Source organism: Oratosquilla oratoria, chromosome 28 (assembly GCF_046742065.1).
Source record: "Oratosquilla oratoria isolate Oo_2021 chromosome 28, ASM4674206v1, whole genome shotgun sequence".
Taxonomy (NCBI): domain Eukaryota; kingdom Metazoa; phylum Arthropoda; class Malacostraca; order Stomatopoda; family Squillidae; genus Oratosquilla; species Oratosquilla oratoria.
The window spans coordinates 50609615-50634614 of NC_134804.1; the positions used below are offsets into that span (position 1 = coordinate 50609615).

Consider the following 25000-nt stretch of genomic DNA (forward strand, 5'->3'; position numbering starts at 1 on the left):
TATGTGGTATTACATTTCTCATCAGTATATATATATATATATATATATATATATATATATAATATATATTATATTTATATGTATATATACATATATATATATATTATATATATATATATATTATATATATATATATTACATATATATATATATATATATATACACACACATGTGTGTGTGTGTGTGTGTGTGTGTGTGTGTGTGTGTGTGTGTGTGTGTGTGTGTGTGTGTGTGTGTGTGTGTGTGTGTGTGTGAGCTGACCTTGTACATGACGATGACCTAACGTACCTTGACCCTGGGATATGGTGTAATAGGTCTCACAGTCCACCACAAATCCACCTGCTTGGTGGGCGTTCAGGTGGAGAATCCTCTTGTGGAGCTTGTCCACGTCCAGAACTCCAGACCTGGAGTCTGGAAACACCTGTAGCCTGGAACAAACAGGAGAAACACATGTAAAACACCTGCAAATGATAAATAAGTCTATATATATGCTAAGGGATTTTTCCCCATACCAGGGAGGTAGCCAAAGTCAAATGGCATATGCCAACTCCCACCCCTTCCACTCCCATCCACCACCCTTTCCTCCCTCTCATCAATGATAATTTATATATATATATATATATATATATATATATATATATATATATATATATATATATATATATATATCAAATATTATAATCAAAATAAGAATGCCCGTTTTGACTGCAGACGATCATAGAAATTTAACTGAAACTTTCTCCACTCCCAACTCAACCACCCCTCCCACATACCCACAATCCACCAATCCCACTAACCATCCCCTGCAAGAGACTATAAGGCCTATACTAGGTAGTTCCGTGTCCATGAGCACCTATCACCCCCATCCATAAAGTTTTCTCATCTTCTCTTTAAACATCAAATAGTTTCAGCGCTCACTACTACTACATGGCTACCAAGTCCATTCCATTCGTTGACCGATCTGCTTTGAAAATCAGTTCTTGTTTATTTATCTTCTTAAATCTGATTATATTCAATTGTGTGAGATTCTGTCCCGGAATCACGCTTATACGGCACGCGCACACACACACACACACACACACACACAGATAGAGTGAGAGTGAGAGTGAGAGAGGGTGAGTGAGAGTGACAGGGAGAGAGAGAGGGAAAGAGAGCGAGAGAGAGAGAGAGAGAGAGAGAGAGAGAGAGAGAGAGAGAGAGAGAGAGAGAGAGAGAGAGAGAGAGAGAGAGAGAGAGAGAGAGAGAGAGAGAGAGAGAGAGAGAGAGAGAGAGAGCTATTCTCTCTCGCTCTCCTGTCTATAAATATGTTTTTTTTTTTTTTACCTTTCAAGTCATTGGTGACTACGTGGTGGGGTAGAATGGGGATGAGGGTGAGAGATAGTCTCAAGGAATTAAAAAGGTGGAGCATGTCGACATGAGACCTTTTGGTCCATAACTAGGTCGGATGGGAAAAATATATAATAATGATAAATAAATAAAGAAATAAAAATAAACAAATGCAAATTATAATATAAATAATATCTATCAAAGTACTACTCTCTCCCAAATCTCCTTCTGAATTGGATAAAGTCACCTGTGATAAGTCACATCACACGCACGCACACACACACGCACACACACACACACACACACACACACACACACACACACACACACACACACACACACACACACACACACACACACACACACACACACACACACACACACACACACACACACACACACACACACACACACACACACACACACACGTGTCCGGGAGCAAAGATCAGCGACCTCTCTCTCCCCCTTCTGCATCATATTGGATCCGGGGTTCCGTCCGGGGCCCTTTGCTTTTCGGTTTTGCATAACAAATTGAATGGTCCCGGAGAGAGAGAGAAAGAGAGAGAGAGAGAGAGAGAGAGAGAGAGAGAGAGAGAGAGAGAGAGAGAGAGAGAGAGAGAGAGAGAGAGAGAGAGAGAGAGAGAGAGAGAGAGTAAGAGCTTCCATCTGGGGTCAGGAAACGGCTGAAGAGAATCACCTGTTCTTAAGCCACCACCACCACGATATCAATAACAACAACAACAACAACAACAACATTATCAAGCTCTTCCACACCCCTCGGCAATCGAGTGTGTGTATGTATGTGTGTATTACCTAGTTGTATTGACCTAGTTGTACCTTACGCGAAGGGGAGCTACGCTCGTGGTGTCCTGTCATTGTATCTCGCAGTGTGCGTGTGTGTGTGTGTGTGTGTGTGTGTGTGTGTGTGTGTGTGTGTGTGTGTGTGTGTGTGTGTGTGTGTGTGTGTGTGTGTGTGTGTGTGTGTGTGTGTGTGTGTGTGTGTGTGTGTGTGTGTGTGTGTGTGTGTGTGTGTGTGTGTGTGTGTGTGGTGTGTGTGTGTGTGTGAGAGAGGTTAATACATTCGGACTACATCAACAACCTGTGGTTATACACGACAGCTTCTCTATGCCCGTTGACACACCTAATCCCCAAGGCAATAAAGTAAAACAACTCGATTTTAATACAACATCCAATGATAGTATCAATATAAATCATGAAAATACTTGACATTTCATACATACGGGGACCGATTTACCAATGCAATGTTTGGTATAAATTCGTATAATAAAAACTTTACAACTCAAAATTCATAAATTCTTGAGGGCAATGACTGACCAAGATGGCAGACTGTAATACGACGCATTCCGACGCATTACGTCATAATGACGTCACGATCAGATGCAGGAAATGAAGGAAAATCATACAAAGGATTACGAAGGAGGACTCTGCCGACAGGAGACCTTTTGGTCCGTAACTATATCGGATACTGGAAAAATAATAGTTAATAGATAATCAAATAAATAAAACAAAGATAAAGATGAACAGTAAATAAACAAAAATAACAATAATCTATAATAGTAAATTAATAGATAATGAAAAATAAAGATAAATAAAAATAGATGAATAAAATAAAGTAAAATAAATGGCAGGCATTACAACACATTGCTTAGGTGTTTTTATCTAAATGAATCTTAAAACTTAAAACTGTACTCCATATTATTTAGAATAGAAAAGTAAAACTAGATTCACCAGAATATTGTGACTGGAAAACATGACATAACCTTCGGACTAATCATCTTCAAGAGACCAGACCTTCGTTCTGGATGAACTTTGCTGAAACACTCTTGGAGGATCCTGGAAGGCTCCTGGAGGCTTCTGATGATTCAATGGCCGTTCTGAAGCACTTAAGACTCTTGGAGGCTCCTGGAAGACTCCTGGAGGCTTTTGATGGCTCGTTGGCCGTTCTGAAGCATCCAAGACTCTTGAAGGCTCCTGGAAGGCTCTTAGAGGCTTCTGATGGCTCATTGGCCGTTCTCAAGCACTTAAGACTCTTGAAGGCTCCTGGAAGGCTCCTTGAAACTTCTGATGACTCTTTGGCCGTTCTCAAGCACTTCAGACTCTTGGAGGATCCTGGAAGGCTCCTGGAGGCTTCTGATGGCTCGTTGGTTGTTCTGAAGCATCCAAGACTCTTGAAGGCTCCTGAAAGGCTCTTAGAGGCTTCTGATGGCTCGTTGGCCGTTCTGAAGCATTTAAGACTCTTGGAGGATCCTGGAAGGCTCCTGGAGGCTTCTGATGGCTCAATGGCCGTTCTGAAGCATTTAAGACTCTTGAAGGCTCCTGGAAGGCTCCTGGAAACTTTTGATGGCTCGTTGGCCGTTCTGAAGCATCCAAGACTCTTGAAGGCTCCTGGAAGGCTCTTAGAGGCTTCTGATGGCTCGTTGGCCGTTCGGAAGCACTTAAGACTCTTGAAGGTTCCTGGAAGGCTCCTTGAGGCTTCTAATGTCTCTTTGGCCGTTCTGAAGCACTTAAGACTCTTGAAGGCTCCTGGAAGGCTCTTGGAGGCTTCTGATGGCTCTTTGGCCGTTCTCAAGCACTTAAGACTCTTGAAGGCTCTTAGAAGGCTCTTGGAGGCTTCTGATGGCTCGTTGGCCGTTCTGAAGCATTCAAGACTCTTGAAGGCTCCTGGAAGGCTCTTAGAGGCTTCTGATGGCTCGTTGGCCGTTCTGAAGCATTCAAGACTCTTGAAGGCTCCTGGAAGGCTCTTAGAGGATTCTGATGGCTCGTTGGCCGTTCTCAAGCACTTAAGACTCTTAAAGGTTCCTGAAAGGCTCCTTGAGGCTTCTGGTGGCTCGTGGGCCGTTCTGAAGCACTTAAGACTCTTGAAGGCTCCTGGAAGACTCTTAGAGGCTTCTGATGGCTCGTTGGCCGTTCTGAAGCATTTAAGACTCTTGAAGGCTCCTGGAAGGCTCCTGGAGGCTTCTGATGGCTCGTTGGCCGTTCTGAAGCATTCAAGACTCTTGAAGGCTCCTGGAAGGCTCCTGGAGGCTTCTGATGGCTCGTTGGCCGTTCTGAAGCATTTAAGACTCTTGAAGGCTCCTGAAAGGCTCCTGGAGACTTTTGATGGCTCCTTGGCCGTTCTGAAGCATCCAAGACTCTTGAAGGCTCCTGGAAGGCTCTTAGAAGCCTCTGATGACTCGTTGGCCGTTTCGAAGCACTTTGGACTCTTGGAGGATCCTGGAAGGCTCCTGGAGGCTTCTGATGGCTCGTTGGCCGTTCTGAAGCATCCAAGACTCTTGGAGGATCCTGGAAGGCTCTTAGAGGCTTCTGATGGCTCGTTGGCCGTTCTCAAGCACTTAAGACTCTTGAAGGTTCCTGGAAGGCTCCTTGAGGCTTCTGATGGCTCGTTGGCCGTTCTGAAGCATTCAAGACTCTTGAAGGCTCCTGGAAGGCTCTTAGAGGCTTCTGATGGCTCGTTGGCCGTTCTGAAGCATTTAAGACTCTTGGAGGATCCTGGAAGGCTCCTGGAGGCTTCTGATGGCTCATTGGCCGTTCTGAAGCACTTAGAGACTCTTGAAGGCTCCTGGAAGCTTCTAAAGGCTTCTGATGGCTCGTTGGCCGTCCTGAAGCACTTAAAACTCTTGAAGGCTCCTGGAAGGATCTTGGAGGCTTCTGACGGCTCTCTGGCTGTTCTGAAGCACTTTCGGAATGGGTGAAGCCATTCTTTGGCCAAAGAAGAAGAAAAAGAAAAGGAAAAAAAACACAAGTATGGCTGTTTTTGACAGATATTCGCACGTGTTTGAGTCTTGATAATGCCAGCCAAAATTAAACAAGAACTACCCTATCCTTACCAAAAGGTTGCTTATCGACAGGACGAAGTGTCTTTCTTCATTCTTCCATTTTTTAGGTATTAAATGTTAACTGCAATTACATTTTAAAAATATCAAGCAGTGTCTCAGTGCATTCTGATATACTGAATACGTTTTGTTTTCATGTTTTTGTCTACTAAAGGCCTCAGAAACTCAGAATATATTTATGGTATTGTCAATTGTCATCTTGATTCCTTTTTTTTTTTTTTTTTTTCTTTGACGACTACTTAGAGCGACGCTCATCCACAGAGCCAAGGAAGCCGTCCTTCCCCTCGCCAGTGCCATCGAAGGCTCTTTCGGGTCTCAAGTGCTAACGAAGTCACCACCAGAACCAACAAAGTCGATGTATCAAGCAAAGACAGTGCCAGCAGCAGGAGAAGGAAGGGGCACCCTCTCCACCTCCCTCTCCACCCATCACCTTCCACCTCCCCCTCCACCTCCCCTTCCACCCGTCACCTTCTCCATAGACAAACAAAGACAACCTCCAACTCCTTCTCCACCAACTCCTCTCCCTATATACAGTATACTCGAGTCATCAACAGTCAAGAGAAGGAGGCAAAGGAGGAAGAGGAGCAAGAGGAAGAGGAGGGGGAGGAGGTTTGAAGAAGATGGGAGAGGAGAAGGAGGAGAAAAGGAGAGCGGAGGAGGAGAGAGGAGGTTGTGAGAAAGAGGGGAGAGGATGAAGAGGAAAGAGGGGGAAGAAGAGGGGAGAGGAGAGAGGAGGAAGAAGAGGGGAGAAGAGGAAGAGGAGAGAGGAGAAAGAAGAGGGGAGAGGAGAGGAGAGGAGGAGAGAGGAGGAGGAGTGTGAGGAAGAGGAAAGATGAAGTTTGTGTTCATGCTTTGTATGTATATGTACACACACACACCCGACATACATCAGCCCGAGAGAGAGAGAGAGAGAGAGAGAGAGAGAGAGAGAGAGAGAGAGAGAGAGAGAGCGACAGAGAGAGAGAGAGAAATGTGACTGCATGAAATGTATGTAGTCAATACTTCATCCGGGACCACTGGGCAACGATGATTTTTTTTTTTTTTTTTTTTTTTTTTTTGTTATCATGGGACGGAACCGAGTCGACCACGCCACATCTCAAGTTCTACTTATCTTTTTATTTCATTGTACTTTTATTGTTTATTTTCATTATTATTGATTCCTTTATCTATTTTTTCTCCAAACTATTTATCAACCGTCATTTTCTATTTACTTATTTATTTATCTATTTAATTTAATTTCATCATTTATTTTCATTATTTCATTCAAACTATCAACCTTCAGCCTCTATTTATGTTTATTTATTATTTTTCCATTTTTTATCATTTATCATTGTCATTATCATTTATCAATTTATATATTTCCTCATTTAAACTATATGCTTATCTTATTCTTTTTTTATTACCTCTTTATCTGTTATCATTGCTTATCTATTTTACATTATCCTTTTCTTTATTAATCTCTTTATCTTTTCTTGTGATTCGCAGAACTCTGGGCAGGTACGAATCCTGAGAATCAAAAACGATAATAGAAACACAAAACAAAAGAATAACGAATATCAAACGACAACAAAAGGTGGCGGCACACTAGGCATTTCTCACTAGCATGCTATTTGCTTTTGCTACTTCGTTTGTCCAAAAAACGACTTCGGTTACGATCTTTTGTTTTTCGATTTTCCAAAAAGTCAAATTACTCCTGATGACGTCATCTAGTGAGAAGCTGAAAATGACGAACTAAGAAAAGTTAAACCTAGAATGAATACAAATGTTAGACACAAAATTATTGAGACGTTCTTAGTCTAGAAAATTGTAACAAAAGTCATTCCTATTCAAACGAAGTAGCAAAAAGCAAGTAGCATGGTACCCTGGTGTGGCGCCACCTTAAGTTACACTTAAACAAGTCAAGTAACGAGCAATATGAGACACATGGAGTACTGACAACAACACCAAGTAGGAAATGAAATTGAAATAAAGAGAGAAGAGAGAAGAGAGAAGAGACCAACAAAGACAAAAATGAAACTGAAAAAATAGAAAAAAGACCAACAAAGACAAAAATGAAACTGAAAAAAGAGAGAAGAGACCAACAAAGACAAAAATGAAACTGAAAAAAGAGAAGAGAGAAGAGACCAACAAAGACAAAAATGAAACTGAAAAAAGAGAAAAGAGAGAAGAGACCAACAAAGACAAAAACGAAACTGAAAAAAGAGAGAGAAAAGAGAGAAGACCAACAAAGACAAAAATGAAACTGAAAAAATAGAGAAAAGAGAAAAGACCAACAAAGACAAAAACGAAACTAAAAAAAGAGAGAAGAGAAGAGACCAACAAAGACAAAACTTAAATGAGTCAAGTGAACGAAATGAAAAAAAAAAAACGACACAAGAAAGGAAGAGGAAGAGAAAGATGTAATGAACGCTGCCGAGTGAGAAAACCGAAGATAAAAGGAGAAGAGACGAAACGGAGAGAAAATGTGGGGAGAGATAATGAAAAATGCGGCTAATGAACTGAGACTCCCCCCCCCCCAACCCCGTGGGCGGGATGGAGAAGAGGAGGAGGAGGAGGGCGGCGGGCGTGAGGGTGGGTGGGTGGGGGTGGAGGCTATGGGCCAAGAACAACATACAAATGTTAATGAAGGGGGAGGAGGAGGAGGAGGAGGAGGAGGAGGAGGAGGAGGAGGAGGAGGAAGAGGAAGAAGAGGGTGAAAAAGAGGGGGAAGAGGAGGGGGAGAAGGAGGAAGAAGAGGGAGAGGAAGATGAGAAGGAGGGTGAGGAGGAGAACGAGGGAGAGGAGGGGAAGGAGGAGAAAGACAAGGAGGAGGGGAGGAGGAAGAGGAGTGAGAGGAGGAGGAAGAAGAAGAGAAGGAAGTTAAGGAACAGGAAAATGAAGAGGGGAGGAGTAGGAAGTAGAAGAGGAGGTGGTAGAGGAAGAGGAGGAGGAAAGGGGAGGAGAAGGAGAGGAGTGAGAGGAGAAAGGGGAGTGAGAGGAGGAAGGGGGAGGAGAAGGAGAGGAGTGAGAGGATGAGGAAAGAGAGGAGGAAGGAGGAGGACGAAGAGGGAGAGGAGGAGAAAGAGGAGGGAGAGGAGGAAGAGGAGGAGGAAGTGGAGGAGGAAGAGGAGGAGGAAGGAGGAGGTAGAGGAGGAGGAAGAAGAGGATGAGAAAGAGGAGAAGAAAGAGAAGGAGAAGGAGGAAGAGGAAGAGGAGGAGGAAAAAGAGGAGGAAGAGGAGGAAGAGGAGGAGGGAGAAGAGGAGGGAGGTGGAGGAAGAACAGAAGCATTGCGGGTGAAGGGAAGAGAGGCCAAGGATAAAAGAGAGAAAAGAGAAGAGAGCAAAGAGAGCGCGTGGGCCGGCGAGAAATGAGAGTAGAGAATGGATGGACCGAGAGAGAGGGGGGAGGGATGAGGAGAGGGGGGAAGGGGGGAAAGAGGGGAGAGGGGGGAAGGGGGGGAAAGAGGGGAAAGGGGAAAAGGGGGTGATTACTGATCCATGACACCAAACAGTCACGTATTCATGAATACACGTCTACAAACATACACATTCATATGCATGTAAGCATACACATACACACACACACACACACACACACACACACACACATACACATGACAGAGAAACAGAATTATAAAGTTGGATAAATCACCTTCCCCTATCCATTTCTACAACGAAATTCTTGTATCTCATCCTTACCCTACTCTGTGGCGTCACGGTTATGACGTCATCGACTATGACGTCACGGTTATGACGTCATCTAATGTGACGTCATCGATGTCAACCCAGGCCCGAATGGCCCCCACTAAGTTTCCGCCACGGTGGCCACTCCGACGGGGCCACTAAAGGCCCACTGACAGGGCCTGGTCGAGCAAAATTACAGTCAAACAAATTGACCAATAAAGGACAGGCCCGTTACCTGGGATGTAATTAAACCCATAGTCAAAACACACGCGCGCGCACTCACACGCACACATACACACACCAAACACACACACACACAGAAACACAGAAACACACACACACATACCAAACACACACGCACACCAAACACACACATATATACACACACACGCACACACACATACATACACACACATATACACACACACATATACACACACACATATACACACACACACACACTTCGTGGCCGAAGGGCGTGGAAAAGGTTGATGTTGTTATTGTGGTGGTGGTCGTCGTTGTAATATACTGTACACACGCACGGAAGTATCTACAAATATCAAAACATGACATTTGATGATATTCTATGACTTTTGGTATTGTATACCTGTTTAGGATTTCAAATTATATATTTCATTAAGCTCTGATGCTTTCCATAAATGTATCAACAACATTTTGGACTGATAGCCATTTGCAAAAGGTTGAAATACAAATATGAAAAAGAATTATTCAGAAGATTGAGAAATGTAAATCATAAAAAAGACTGGCTTAAAACTGTGACTACAAGATTCATGGTAAAAGCTAAGTAAAAATTAAATAAGAGTAAAATATAACAGCAATTACAATCACACACACGCACGTGTATGTGTGTGTATATATATATATATATATATATAATGTATATATATATATATATATATATATATATATATATATATATATATATTACATATATATATTATATATATATATATCATATATATATATATATATTATATATATATATTATATATATATATTATATACATATATTATATATATATACATATATCATATATATACATATATTATATATATACATATATCATATATATATACATATATCATATATATACATATATATATATATATATATATATATATATATATATATATATAATGTATATATATATTCTGTTTTATAGAAGGGGAATAGCAACGAGTTGCAGTGTTAGTAAAGTCAAGTACGTGGTACAAGATTATTGTGAACACACGGATACCCACACGCACACGTACAGACACACGCGCGCGCGCGCGCATGAGCGTTGGTGTCGAGGACACCAAATATTCTACTGAGACGTCAGGAGCCTTTTGCCTCTTGAAGCCTGCACTTTATGTTGAGTATATGATGGGACTGGAGGACCTGATTCTGATTGGCCAGGAAACGAAATCTCTTCGCATGTTTCTTCAAGAGTTTGAAAATTACCTTTAAGCAGCGACATATAAAAATTTCTTGACTGAGCCTGCGTTCCTCTTGTTACCAAATCTTTATAATTAATTCTCTGGAGATTTTTCTTTAACGTTTTTTCTTTTTTTTCCAGTCGATACATCATTCTGTACGGGCTTATAAACCGGAACTGGAGGGCCTGGAAGGGCTTCATTCCATGGTGATTTTAACAAGTTGGTCTTGTTCGCAGGCTGCGTCCTTTTCCAGCTCCTTCTTGTCTCTCTCTTCCGTCTTCTTCCGCATGATGAGGAGACTGGAAATCGGGGAACGGCTCCGAGAGGAGGTTGGAAGTGTCTGGACTCTGGAAGCGTCTGGACTCTGGAAGTGTCTGGACTCTGGAAGCGTCTGGACTCTGGAAGCGTCTAGATTCTGGGAGCGTCCGGACTCTGGAAGCGTCTGGATTCTGGGAGCGTCTGAACTCTGGAAGCGTCCGGACTCTGGAGGCGTCTGGACTCTGGAAGCGTCCGGACTATGGAAGCGGCTGAACTCTGAAAGTGGCTGAACTCCGGAAACGTCTGGACTCTGGAAGTGTCCGGATTCTGGAAGCGTCCGGTCTCTGGACGCGCCTGGATTCTGGGAGCGTTCGGACTCTGGAAGCGTCTGGATTCTGGGAGCGTCTGGACTCTGAAAGAATCCAGACTCTGAAAGCGTCTGGCCTCTGGAAGCGTCCGGACTCTGGAGGCGTCTGGAATCTGGAAGCGCCCGGACTCTGGAGGCGTCTGGACTCTGAAAGCGGCTGAACTCTGGAAGCGTCTGGACTCTGGAAGCGTCAGGACTCTGGAAACATCCGGACTCTGGAAGCGCCTGAACTCTGGAAACATCCGGACTCTGGAAGCGCCCGAACTCTGGAAGCGCTTGGACTCTGGAAGCGTCTGGACTCAGGAAGCGTCAGGACTCTAGAAGCGTCTGCACTCTGGAAGCGTCTGCACTCTGGAAGAGACTGGACTCTGGAAGCGTCAGGACTCTGGAAGCGTCTGGATTTTGGAAGCGTCTGGGCCTTGGAAGCGTCAGGACTCTGGAAGTGTCTGCACTCTGGAAGCGTCTGGACTCTGGAAGCGTCAGGACTCTGGAAGCGTCAGGACTCTGGAAGTGTCTGGACTCTGGAAGTGTCTGGACTCTGGAAACGTCTGTACTCTGGAGGCCTCTGGGCTCTGGAAGCGCTTCGCACAGGGCTCGCGACCGTTCCTGAAGAAGTGGACCATGTGACACCAACTGAGGATCGCCAGGAGGCTTCCTGGGATGGCCGACACTCTGAGTAGAGTCCTTTGGCACCACACTCCTCCCTCGCCTTAAATCTGTCATGGGGAGGTTGACCACTGTGGCGATGCAGCTGGTGACGTAGAAGATCGTGCGAACTAGAGGGTGACAAAGTGTTGTGGGTAACTGCGGACCCCAACGCAAATGCCCAATAGGTAACAATGGTGGTACATATATATATATATATACATATATATATATATATATATATATATATATATATATATAGTGTGTGTGTGTGTGTGTGTGTGTGTGTGTGTGTGTGTGTGTGTGTGTGTGTGTGTGTGTGTGTGTGTGTCTGTGTGCGTGTGTGTGTATCATGTGGGGTTTTTAACCGTGAGACTCTGATCAGTGGTATTTTGATCTGTGGGATTCAGACTGGACACCCCTGTATGACCCCCACTCTCTTTGTTGCGATATCCTAATGGACAGAAGCGCTGGCGTCAGACAGACCAATCTACAAAGCACATCACCATGGCGAAGACCTTCACATTTGGCGAATTCACTTTGCACAGAAAACAATTCATCTTCTAACCTTCGCCATTTTAATTCTGTTCGTAATTCGTCTCTTGTTTCAAAATTTGCTCTTGAAACTCTCGATACTTACTCATCCAACTGTACATAAGCCTGTGTTCTGCACGAGGGAACTCGTGTCACGCCAATCGTGAAATCGACGTGTTTGCTTCCTGACAGTAATTAAAGGATGATGACGACAAAGCAAAGGCTAGTACTGTGACCTCCGGCTCTCGGACACGGGACAAGGTTTAAGTGACCTTGTATGACCTTGCGTGACCTCGTACGAACTTGTATGACCCCGAAAGACCTCTTTTGGCCTTGTATGACCTTCCGTGACCTCGAACGAACTTGTATGACCTCCAAAGACCTTTGGCCTTGTATATCATCCTTTGACCTTGTTTATTTTCCTGTGACCTCGTGTGAAGTTATTTCACAAGCCATTTTGATACAGCCGGAAGGGATTTCTCCCCGTCCTCTCTTTTTTCTGCATGAGGGGAAGGAGAAGGGGGGGTTTCCGATTAAGTAAAGCGGCCTTGATGTGGATGTACTGTGTCTTGCTGCATTGCTTCTGACCCAGGGCAGTGGGAGGGATACAGACCTGCGACCTTTTTTTACCTTAAATAGCCTAGTATAGCCTCATATGACCTTGTATAGCCTCGTGTGGGTTCGTCCTTTGACCTTTAATGACCCAACATGTCCTCGTATGACCCATCATAACGTCATATGACTTTGTATAACCTAGTATGACCTTGTAAAATCTCGTATGATATACGTTGAACTTTTATAGCCTCGTTTGACGTTGTATGGCCTATTATGACCTTCTATAACCTCGGATGACCTTATATAACCTTGTATGACCTGGAACATTTTTTTACCATCGGCCTAGTATGACCTCATATGTTTATTTGACCTATGACCTCGTGTGGGTTTATAAAACTTTTGATCTCTAATGACCTTGCATGGCCTAGTTTGACCTTGTATGACCACGTATGACGCGCACGTTACCGCTGAACCACGTGGAGATAAATAAAATTTCCAAGCGGCACTTCACGTAGTTAATAGTCCCACTACTTTTAGAAATACGATCACCCATCACTACCTCCCTCTCCTCAATCCTAATCCCAGTCCTGACCCTAATCCTGAACCCTCAACCCTTATCCTTGTCCCATTTCGGGTCCAAATCCTGTTCCCTTAACCCTTAATTCCTCCGCCGCTCAGGGCCTCCCGCGCATTATGCCGCCCGGGAGAGAGGTCCTCTGCGGGATCACATTAAAAAAGAAGAGGAGGAAGAAGGAGGAGGAGAAGATGATGAAGGAAAATAATGATGATGATGATGATGATGATGATGATGATGATAATAAGAAGAAGATGAAAAATAAGGAGAAGACGAAAAAGAAGAGAAAAAGAAGAAAAAGAAAAAGAAGAAGAAAAAGAAGAGAAATAAAAACAAGAACAAGAAAAAATAAAATGAAGAAGAAGAAGAAGAGGAAATAACAAAAAGAAGAAGAAATAAGAAGAAGGAAAGAAGGGGAAAAAGGAGAAGAAAAAAGAAAAAATAGGAAGAAGAAAAAGAACAAGGAGAAAAAGAACAAGAACAAAAAGGGGAAGAAAAAGAAGAAGAAGAAGAAGAAGAAAAGAAGAAAAGGAAGAAAAAGAAGACAGGGGAGCGAGCCTCTTCCTCACCATCTCAGCACCCAACTCCCACAAAGTGGGAAGTGAGAAACCCCTGCCAGTTATAGCATGAGTTGTTGTTTTTTTTTTTTTTGGGGGGGAGCTCTCCTCCCCACCTGGCCAGGGCTGTCGGTAACCAACACGTGAAATCCCGCAATGGGTCCCGGGAATCGAACTCACGACCACTTGTTCTCGAGTTCGACACGGTATCCACGAGGCAACAAGAAGGACAGGGTCAAGCGAACAGAGGTTCCACTGAATCAAATCACTTGGCGACAGCCAGAGGGAATCAAAGGTTGGTTTCCATCATCAATCAAAGCTGTCTTGCTTGATCCATCGCCTGAATAAAACAGTTTTATCTTAACGAGCATAAATCCAAGCGTTAGGACCCCTTCACACTGGGCAAAATATCGCCAACTGTTGTGAATTCGTTTAAGTCAGTGGTTCCCAAACTGGGGTAAATTTCCCCCTGGGGGGTAAATTATCCCCGGGGGGGGGTAGTTTAACAAATTTTCGGGGGTAATGTAGGGGTGACAGAAAAAAAAGGTTAAGGATTCTGAGAATCAATTAGCTTCAATCATGCAACTCCGTCCATCCCAGTGATGTTCTTAACATTTTTGGCAATAGCCATTATCAATGCACAATGTTCAAATACAACGAATAAACGAAAATAGCTCTAGATTTTTAATTTAGCCATATATATCAATGCTGACAACATTTTGTGAAAGGGGTAACATGCTTAATGTGACGTGATGATCTGAGTAACAAGATGAAGCAGTTTGGGAACCTCAAATGACTTCGTCTACGATCTTTCGTTTTCCGAATCTCCAAATATCAATTCACCTTTGCGTCACACACTGAGAACCTGAATGATGAACTAAGAAAATTTAATCCTATAAGAATGTTAGACACATTGTTGAAATGTTCTTAGGGAAGTCTAGACGGCAATGGGATTAAATATACATTTTGTGTAAAATACAGCTAAGGTCCCTGGCCACCGTCCGGGTTTACTTTAGTCACCCCTGAACCATAGTCGTTCTTTTTAATATCCGTTAAGGCCGTCCTTTCCTCTACTGTACTTTCTGACTCCCTTTCGGCTTCCGTTTTCTAAGCGACGTTTTCTTCCCGTTCTCTCTATATTTCGACCGCTATGAGGCCCGCAAACCTTAAAAAAATATATGTAATGAAAATAATAATAATATTAATGAGAAAGTAATAAATAAAGCCCATTTTCTTTTCTTCCGTCACCTTTTAGGCTTCCCATTTTCTCACTAATCTTTGCGCAAATTTTCTATTGGCCTACTTTGGGCTTTTCATAAGGGAAGGAGGCAAGGGGGAAGGGAAGGGGAGGGAAGGAGAAGGGAACAGCCGAGGGTGAGTGAAGGGGAATGAGGAAAGGAGGAAAATGAAATGAAAAGGAAGGGGAAGGGAGAGGAATGGAGGTTAGGGGGCATGGGAAAGGGGAAGGGGGAAAAGGCGAAGAGGCATAGAGAGGAAAGGGAAAAGACGAAGAGGAATAGAGGGGAAAGAGCAGGGAGAGGAGGAAGATGAGGGGAAAGGGGGAATGGGGAAGAAGGAAGGGGTATAGGGAGGAGGTAGGAGAGGGGGAAGGGGTATGGGAAAGAGGGAAGGGAGGGGGAAGGGGAGACGAAAGAGGAAGAGGAAGGGGAGGGTGGAGAGGTATGGGGAGAAGGAGAGGGGAGAAGGTTTATGGGGAGAAGGAAGGGGTACAAGGCGAAGAGGAGGAGGAGGAGAGAAGGATCAAGATGGAGGGGTGACTGGGAGGAGGAGGGTAGGGAGGAGTATGGGAAATGAGGAGAGGTAGGGTGGTAGGATGAGTGAGACCCTAGTCACACACGAAAGACCTTACCGTCTACTCTCTATTTTCTCCAATGGATTTCTCTCTCTCTCTCTCTCTCTCTCTCTCTCTATCACACACACACACACACACACACACACACACACACACACACACACACACACACACACACACACACACACACACACACACACACACACACACACACACACACACACACACACGACTCTTTTCAACCACATTATTTTTTACTTTAATTCCATGCCATCACGGTCGAGACTGACGAGAAGCTCGATGGAAGCATATACGGAAACTGATAAGTTGTCAAGCTAAGGACTCGAACCCAGCTGGGACGTAACAAGTGAGCAGTGACTTAGACCATTGCCCTTTTCACTTGTTACGTCTCATCTGGGTTCGAGTCCTTAGCTTGACCGCGTATCAGTTTCCGTATATATGCTTCCATCGAGCTCTTCGTCAGTCTGGACCGTTATGGCGTGGAATTAAAACAGAAAAATAAAGTGGTTAAAAAGATGAATATCTGTACACTGGGGACCATTCAGCGTGTTATACGTGTGTGTGTTTGAGTGTGTGTATGTGTGATTCACCATGGTTTTGGATCATGTGTTGGACTCGTGATCGACAGCTATCCCCCCTCCCCCGGAAGAGAGCTCATAGCTCAAATATGACTGATCTATGGGTAATGCTAAGACCTTACAAGCACACACACCCCTAACTCACCGCCCACGAGAGTTGGAGTAACAACCCGCAGCGTAGCGATACTGAAAAAAAAAAAAAAAATCAGCCCTAGGCGGGATTCGAACCTGGATCGCCGTAGTGGCGGACGGGAAAACTAACCACTGTGCCATCGAGTGTGTGTGTGTGTGTGTGTGTGTGTGTGTGTGTGTGTGTGTGTGTGTGTGTGTACAATTACATACACGTGCGCTCGCTGTGCCCCCTTATCTGTTATCACAACTTGCATCAACCATCATCCTCTCATTTCACTTTGAACGACTTTGGATGGACGAATGAGAGATGCAGTGGGTGGAATGCCTTCCAATCCACCAAACCCACTTGATGGTGGATGTGGGCGGATGGCACGCCCACGCAGGGAGACCCTTGTTAGTGGATTCACGCCGCCGTCGCAGTTGCAAATAGTTCCCAAAGTCATTTGCGGTGATGGTATTGCGTCCTCCTCCAACTCTCTCTCTCTCTCTCTCTTTCCCTTTCTCTATCTCTCTCTCTCTTTTCCTTTCCCTATCCCTCTCTTTCCCTTTCCCTATCCCTCTCTCACTCTTTCCCTTTCTCTATCCCTCTCTTTCTTTCCCTTTCCCTAGCCCCCCTCTCTCTCTCTTTCCCTTTCTCTATCCCTCTCTCTCTCTTTCCCTTTCCCTATCCCTCTCTCTCTCTCTCTTTCCCTTTCTCTATCCCTCTCTCTCTCTCTCTATCCCTTTCTCACTCTTTCCCTTTCTCTATCCCTCTCTTTCTCGCTCTTTCTCTATCACTTTCCCTCTCTCTCTCTCTCTCGCTCTTTCCCTCTATCACTCTTTCCATTTCTCTACTCCCCCTCTCTCCTCTCTCGCTCTTTCCCTTTCTCTATCCCTCTCTCTCGCTCTTTCCCTCTCTCTCTCTCTATATATCCCTCTCTCTTTTTCACTCCCTCTCTCTATCGCTCTTTCCCTCCCTCTCTCTCTCGCTCTTTCCCTTTCTTTATCGCTCTTTCCTCTCTCCCTCTCTCTCTCTCTCTCTTTCCCTCTCATACTGACAATTTGAATTTATTTTCTTTTTATACTCGTAATTATTGTTACCTTGCACTTATTTACAAAATGATAATAATCTATCAAACGGCAACCCCTAAAATGAATAACAGAAAAAAAACATACAGTAATAAACCTTTACTTAAGAACTTTGTTGTCTCTCAGCAACATTATTTAAATTTGAATAAAAATAAATGTCCTTCACAACAGACAGTAATTAATCCCACATCAATGCAAAACTAAATAAATATATCATAAAACTAAGCCTTCAGTCTTGGAAATATGCCGCAGAATCGCTGGGAGCTCAGGGCAAAATACATGACAATCTCTGCATATAATTAATCTTTACCATTTTCAAGTTTACATGATTTCACAATATTCTATAAATTCTTATTTTTCTTCCCACTCTATGCTTGTTATCTACATTTATTTAGTTATTTATCTATTCATTTGTCTTTTTTATGGATTTTATGGTATTATGGTGACGGGCTGGTTTTTATTGTGATTTTTTTCTTTCTTCAGCTTTTCACGATTTCACACTTTGCCTGTATTGAACGTGTAACTTCTATTCAGTACATACATTAGGGACTTTAGGGCCGTAGGGCCCCTACGGCCCAGAGCCCCTCAGCTTTCTTTTACGATTGGAGGCTAAAAGAATAAATAAATAAATAAAATTAATAAAAAATACATATATATATGTAGCTTCTTCTGCTGCCCTCGATGACCATCTAGTTTTGCACGTATCGACATTCCGCCGTGCGCCGTCCACGACACGACGTCGTGCTCTTCGTGACGAGCACGACCACGTGTGAACGCGTCCATAGACACTCACGTCGTGCCGTGGACGGCGCACGGCGAAAAGCCGATACGCGTGAGACGACGAGCCTGGCTCTACCTCTATGATGTGACATTGTCCATAAGATAGAAGCGCTGGTTACCAACCATCTTCCTTCTTTTTCTCCCCTTCTTCCTATTCTTCCCTTTTCCCTCTCCCTTCTTCCTTTTCCTTCTTCCTCTTCCTTCTTATTCCTCTCCCTTCTTCCTTTTTCCTCTTCTTTCTTTTCCTTTCTTTTTTCTACCTTCTTCTTCCACTCCCTTCTTACTTTTCCTCCTTCTTTCTCTCCCTTCTTCCTTTTCCTTCTCCCTTCTTCCTCTTCCTTCTTCTTCCTTCTTCTTCCTTCTTCTTCCTCCTTCTTCCTCTTCCTTCTCCCTTATTCCTCTTCCATCTTTCTCTTCCTTCTTCTCCTTTCTTCCTTCTACTTCCTCCTTCCTCTTCCTCCTTCATCTCCCTTCTTCCTCTTCCTTCCATCTCTCACTCTGCCACGCCTCGATCATCTCCCAGTCCAACTTATCCCTTTCTATGGCATTTCCGCTCCAACTTTTTCTTTCTTCTCTTTCTCTCAGATTTTACTTACACAAAAAAAAAAAAAAAAAAAAAAAAACCTCCCCTCCCTCCCTCCCACCCCCTCCTTCATCCGCTCCACTTTCCTTATCGCTTTGTTTCGCTTCGCTTCATTCCTCCTCCTTCCCGTTTCATTTCGTTTCGTCCAGTTTCATCGTTCGCAGACAAGGCCTGATGTAGGCCAAGGTTCCGTACGCGCCATCTCGAACTTTTGTAATACAGTGAATTACTTTAAGTTACGAGATCAAATGCATATATATATATATATATATATATATATATATATATATATATATATATAGAGAGAGAGAGAGAGAGAGAGAGAGAGAGAGAGAGAGAGAGAGAGAGAGAGAGAGAGATTTCTTTATACAAGAGTGACCACTGTGAAAGAGAAATTAAACGAGGCACATCGCTTTCGTATATATATATATATATGCAAGAGTGACTACTGGGAAAGAAACTAAACGAAACAGAGCGCTTTCATATCTTACATCTTTAGTGCAAAGAACTTTGCACTGAAGATGCTGAGGATGTAATATACGAAAGCGCTCTGCTTTGTTTAGTTTCTCTTTCCCAGTGGTCACTCTTTCATAACTGAACAAAAGTTACCAGCGGGAACAAATTCACAATTCTTCTTTTTAACAGACGTTTTGCACAAATACAATGTACATCATCAGTATGCTCTAAAAAGTTAATACAGAAAATCATATTCTCTATTAACAGACATGATGAGAATAGATGTACCTATATGTAAATACTTATTAAAATAAAGTTAACAATTGATTATCCATACTGCTAAAAAGACAATATAGAAAATTATATTCGCTTTTAATTGACATGATGAAAATAAATGTACTTATATGTAATTAGTTAAGACAAAATTAATAACTGATTACCAATACTGCTAAAAACACAATATAGAAAATTATATTCGCCTTTAAGTGACATAATGAAAATAAATTAACTTATATGTAAATACTTATTAAGAAAAATTATTAATTGATAATCCATACTTCTTAAATCAATTATAAAACTAAATATCAGAGGTTACGTGTGAATAAAGCACAAACCGAATCCCAAAGAACCTTGAAGCACAACATCAACTTGAGAGAACAAAAGAGAGAGAAAGAGGAACGTAAATAGAGAGGAATAAAGAGGAAGAAGAAGACTGAAGAGGATGAAGGAAGAGGAAGAAGAAAGAAGAAAGAGGAAGGAGGAAGATGGAAGAAGGAAGAAGGGAAAAGGAGGAAGAAGAAGAAGAAAGAGAAAGAATTAGGAAGAGGAAGAAAGAAGAGGAGAAAGGAAGAGCAGGAAGGAAGATGCAAGCCCTTCTCCTGGAGGGAGGAGGAGGAGGAAGAGGGAGAAGGAGGAAGAGGGAGAAGGAAGAAGGAAGAAGGAAGAGGAGGAAGGAATAGGAAGAAGGAAGAGGAGGAAGGAAGATGCGAGCTCTTCTGCTGCAGGAGGCAGAGGAAGCAAACAAGAATGTCCTCGCACCCCCCCCCATGCCTCCTCCTCTTCTTCCACGTCGCCTCCGGCACGGGAGGGCCACCACCTCCTCCTCCTCCTTCTTAACCTCCTCCTTCCTCTCCATTTCCACCTCCTCCTTCCTCTTCACCTCCTCCTCTCCTCCTTCTCCACCTCTTCCCCCTCCTCCTCCTCCACCTTCTCCTACTCTCCCTCCTTCTCCACCTACTCCTATTCCTCTCTTCCTCCTCTTATTCCTTTTCCTCTTCCTATTCCCCTCCTCCTCCACCCCTTCCACCTCCTCCTTCTCCTCTTCTTCCTCCTCCTCTTCCTCTTCCTCGAGCCAGTGTGGAGGACCTCAACAGGATTAGCTCGTCCAAATTAACTTGATGGAGAGGAAATTTAACCTGTCCGAATTAAACTGACGAAAGAAGCTGGTCTGTCCAAATTAACTCGATGGAAGAAATTAGTCTGTCCAAATTAACTTGATGTAAGACATCTAACTGTTCACATTAACTTGATGTAAGACATCTAACTGTTCACATTAACTTAATGTAAGACATATAACTGTTCACATTAACTTAATGTAAGACATATAACTGTTCAAATTAACTTGATAGGGGATATTAACCTGTTTAAATTAACTTGACAGAGGAACGATGCGTTTATTTCAGAAATAGAAAAAAATATGTCTAATTTCTTTCAAACTGATGCAACACACGAAAGCTTTTTGTTCACTAGACGAAGAAGAGAGGGGAAGGGGAAGGGGGAGGATTAGGAGGAGAAAGGAGGAGGAGCAAGGAGGAGGAAAAGGAGGAGCAAGGAGGAAAAGGAGGTGGATTAGGAAAAGGAGGAGGAGGAGGAGGAGGAGGAAGAGGAGGGAGGAGGGGGAGGAGGAGGGAAGAGGAGGAGAAAGAAGAGGAGGAGGAAGAGGAGAAAAAGTAAGAGAAGAAAGAATAGAAAGAGGAAGAGGAGGAGAAAGAGTAAGAGGAGGAGAAAGAGTAAGAGGAGGAGAACGAGTAGAAGGAGGAAGAGGAGGAGGAAGAGTAAGAGGAGGAGGAAGAGTAAGAGGAGGAGGAAGAGTAAGAGGAGGAGAAAGAGTATGAGGAGGAGGAGGAGAAAGAGTAAAAGGAGGAGAGAGAAGAAGAGGAGGAGGAAGAAGAGGAGGAGGAGGAGGAGGAGGAGGAGGAGGAGGAGGAGGAGGAGGAGGAGGAAGAGGAAAAGGAGGAGGAAGAGGAAGGAGGTAATAGATTCCAGACAGAATCATGATCTCCGCAAAAATCGTTTAAGAACACGAGAAGAAGGGTGCACGTTAGCCGCGTCGAATTCATGAGCAGATGGTCGTGAGTTCGATTCCCGGACCTCCCACTGCCGGCCGTGCCGCCGCGTTGGTTCACGATAGCCTTAGCCAGTCGGGGAAGCGACCCGACATCGGCCTTTAAAAAAAAAAAAAAAAAAAAAAAAAAAAACCGGCTCGCCACAACTGACAGGGCTCTGCCCTATCAGGGGTTTCTCACTTCCCACTGCGTGACGACTTTGGTGAAGTTAACAAGAGAAGAAAACAAGAACACCGCCCTGCCCTATATTCTATTCCAGACAGCCCGAGTCTGCAACAATAAATTTCGACGTCACAGTTGTATAAGAAATACAGTAATAAATTCCCAAACTAAACGCTGTGACAAGGAAGACGAATGGAAGCTAGAGAAATAACAATCTAGAAAAATGTATCGAATTCTAGAAAAATTAAAGCAGCAATACTATCCACAATACAAATAACAGAAATTATTAAAAAAAATATATATACAAATCAAATTAAGATATAAACGGAAAAATATAAACATATGAACTCACTGAATAAACAAATAAATTAGTAAATAAATTAATAAACCAATAAATTCAAATAAATCGTGACCATCTCGATGCAATGCTATATTTCTCTCTCTCTCCATCCATTCTTATCCCACCCACTCTCTCTCTCTCTCTCTCTCTCTACCACCTGCCCCCTCTCTCTCCCCCTCTCTTCCTCTATTTATTCTCCCCCTTTTTCTCTTTTTCCATCCTCTCTCTCTCTCCTTCCTTCCGTTCTCATCCCATCCACTCCTCTTTGTCTGTCTCTCTTTCTCTATCTACCATCTCCCACTCTCTCTCTTTCCATCCTCCCTCTCTCCTTCCTTCCATCCTCATTCCATCCACTCCTCTTTGTCTGTCTCCCCCCCTCTCTCTTTCTCTCTGCCACCTTCTCTACCCCTCTCTTTCTCTATTTATCTTCTCCCTCTCTCTCTACCACCCCACCTCTCTCTCTCACTCTATATATCTACCCTCTCCCTCTACCAACGCCTCTTTCTTTCTCTATCTATCCTCCCCCTTCTCTCTTTCTCTACCCATCCTCCCCTCTCTCTTTTTCCATCTATCCTCCCCCTCTCTCTTTCTCTATATCTCCCCTCTCTATCTATCTTCCCCCTCTCTCGAACTCACGACCGCCTGCTCATGAGTTCGACACGGTATTCACTGGGCCACCGCGCAGTCTGATTATTTGTGCTTACCTCACAAAAAAAATAAATAAATAAATAAATAAATAAATAAATAAACAAAACAAAAATGTTGAAATATATAAAGAAATATATAGATTAAATACATTAAGTCATTCATTCATTAAATATATAAAAAATCCTACCTTTACTAATCATTGGCAATATACCTTTTATACATAATCAATCATCCTTTAATTCTTCCTCAAACCTTCCTCTTAAAGCGTTATCACACTGGGCTATTTTTCCTCCGACTGTTGAAGCAGACTTGCAGCCCTCAGCCTTTGGGAAGGAATCTGATAAGCTGGAGGAAAATACTTTTCCTCCAGCATATCAAATGACATTCTATGTATTTTTGTTGATAAGCCAAAATATTTTGCCAGTGATTTGACGGAGGAAAAAGCCCTGGAGGTGGGCGGTACCGCCGATTAATCGGAGGTTGGAGGAAAAAATAGCCCAGTGTGATCCTGCAAAAGCGTGTGGTCTGACTTACGTGTTCGCAATCCTTCTCCTGAAGATGAGTAATCTCCAACGAAACGTTGTATATTTAATAACGGCTTCGTTCTCAAATGGTGTTAATTTCCTCTGGGTCAAATTTGGACCCAAACTCGCGCGCGAAGTCTGTCTGGTTCTTGAAGAACAAACTTTTGTCTCCGGTTCGTTTCTTTCTTTCAAGTCTCGCTCCCCCCCCCCCCCTTTTTTTTTTTTTTTTTTTTTTTCTTTTTTCTTTTTTTCTTTTTTTTTAAGCTATTGCCCGCCTGGACTTCAACCTTGCGGCGATCTGGAACAGAAGGTGTTCTCCACTTTATGAAACGCTGTTAATCGTGTCGGTGTCCAAAGGAGATCAAGAAGGGGGAAGCCTTTTCCCTTTCTTCCTACCCTCCTTCCTCCTTTCCTTGCCTCCTCCCTTCTTTCCTTCCCTCCTTCCTTTATTCCCTTCCTCCCTCCCATCCTCCACTCTTCCCTCTCTCCCATCCTCCCTCCCTCCCTCATTCACTCACACCTTCACTTACAAGACCTCAACCATGTCCTCTCAATGGGAGAATAGAAAGGCTTAGACACAGGATAGAGGGAGATGGAGTAAAATGGAAGAAGAGGGGAAGAAAGACGTAATGGAGTGAAGGAAGGGGAACGAAAAGAGGGGAAAGGAAGAGGTAATGGAGAGAAGGAAGGAGAATGAGAAGAAAAGGGGAAAGAAGGAGGTAATGGAGGGAAGGAAGGGGAATGAGAATAAGAGGGGAAAGGAGGAGAGAATGGAATGAAGGAAGGGGAATGAGATGAGGGGAAAGAAGGAGGTAATGGAGGGAAGGAAGGGGAATGAGAAGAAGAGGGGAAAGGAGGAGAGAATGGAGTGAAGGAAGAGGAAAGGGAAGACGAGTGAAAAGAAGGAGTGAAAGGGGAGAGGGAAGTGAAATGAGAAGAGGGGAAAGAAGGAGGTACTGGAGTGAAAGAAGGGGAATGAGAAGACGAGGGGAAAGGAAGAGGTAATGGAGAGAAGGAAGGAGAATGAGAAGACGAGGGGAAAGAAGGAGAGAATGGAGTGAAGGAAGAGGAAATGGAAGAAGAGGGGAATGAAATAGGTAATGGAGTGAAGGAAGGGGAATGAGAAGAGGGGAAAGGAGGAGGTATTGGATTGAAAGAAGGAGAATGAGAAGAGGGGAAAGAAGGAGGTATTGGAGTGAAGGGCGGGGAATGAGAAGAAGAGGGGAAAGGAGGAGAGAATGGAATGAAGGAAGAGGAATGAGAAGAGGGGAAAAAGGAGGTAACGGAGTGAAGAAAGGGGAATCAGAAGACGAGGGGAAAGAAGGAGGTAATGGAGTGAAGGAAGGGGAATCAGAAGAAACGGTGAGGATTGAATTCGTAAGATCATTGGAATTGGATGTGGAAGAAATTGAGGGGAAAGTGGGAGGTGAGGGGAGGGAGAGAGGATAAAGTTGGAGTAAGGGAATTTCGAATGAGGGGAGTGAGAAGAGGGGAAGTGGGAATGGGTGGGGAGTGAACAGATATAGGGAAAGGGGGAAGAGGAAGGCAAAAGGAAAGGGGAAAGAGAGAGGGAAAAGAGGAAGGGAAATAGGAAGGAAAAAGAAAGAGACTTGAGGAAAAGAAGGGGAAAAGGAGGAGGAGGAAGAAGAAAAAGAAGAAGAAGAAGAAGAAGAAGAAGAAGAAGAAGAAGAAGAAGAAGAAGAAGAAGAAGAAGAAGAAGAAGAAGAAGAAGAAGAAGAAGAAGAAGAAGAAGAAGAAGAAGAAGAAGATGAGGAAA

General features: G+C 43.5%; 1 protein-coding gene across 1 annotated transcript in view; it reads right to left on the reverse strand.

Annotated features, from left to right (window-relative positions):
* MED20 (Mediator complex subunit 20) overlaps positions 1-25000 on the reverse strand; it is a 130337-nt gene that overhangs the window by 71870 nt on the left and 33467 nt on the right. The window contains exon 2 of the mRNA XM_076210855.1: positions 289-428. Coding sequence (XP_076066970.1) covers positions 289-428 — 140 coding nt within the window. The remainder of the gene's footprint in view (positions 1-288; positions 429-25000) is intronic.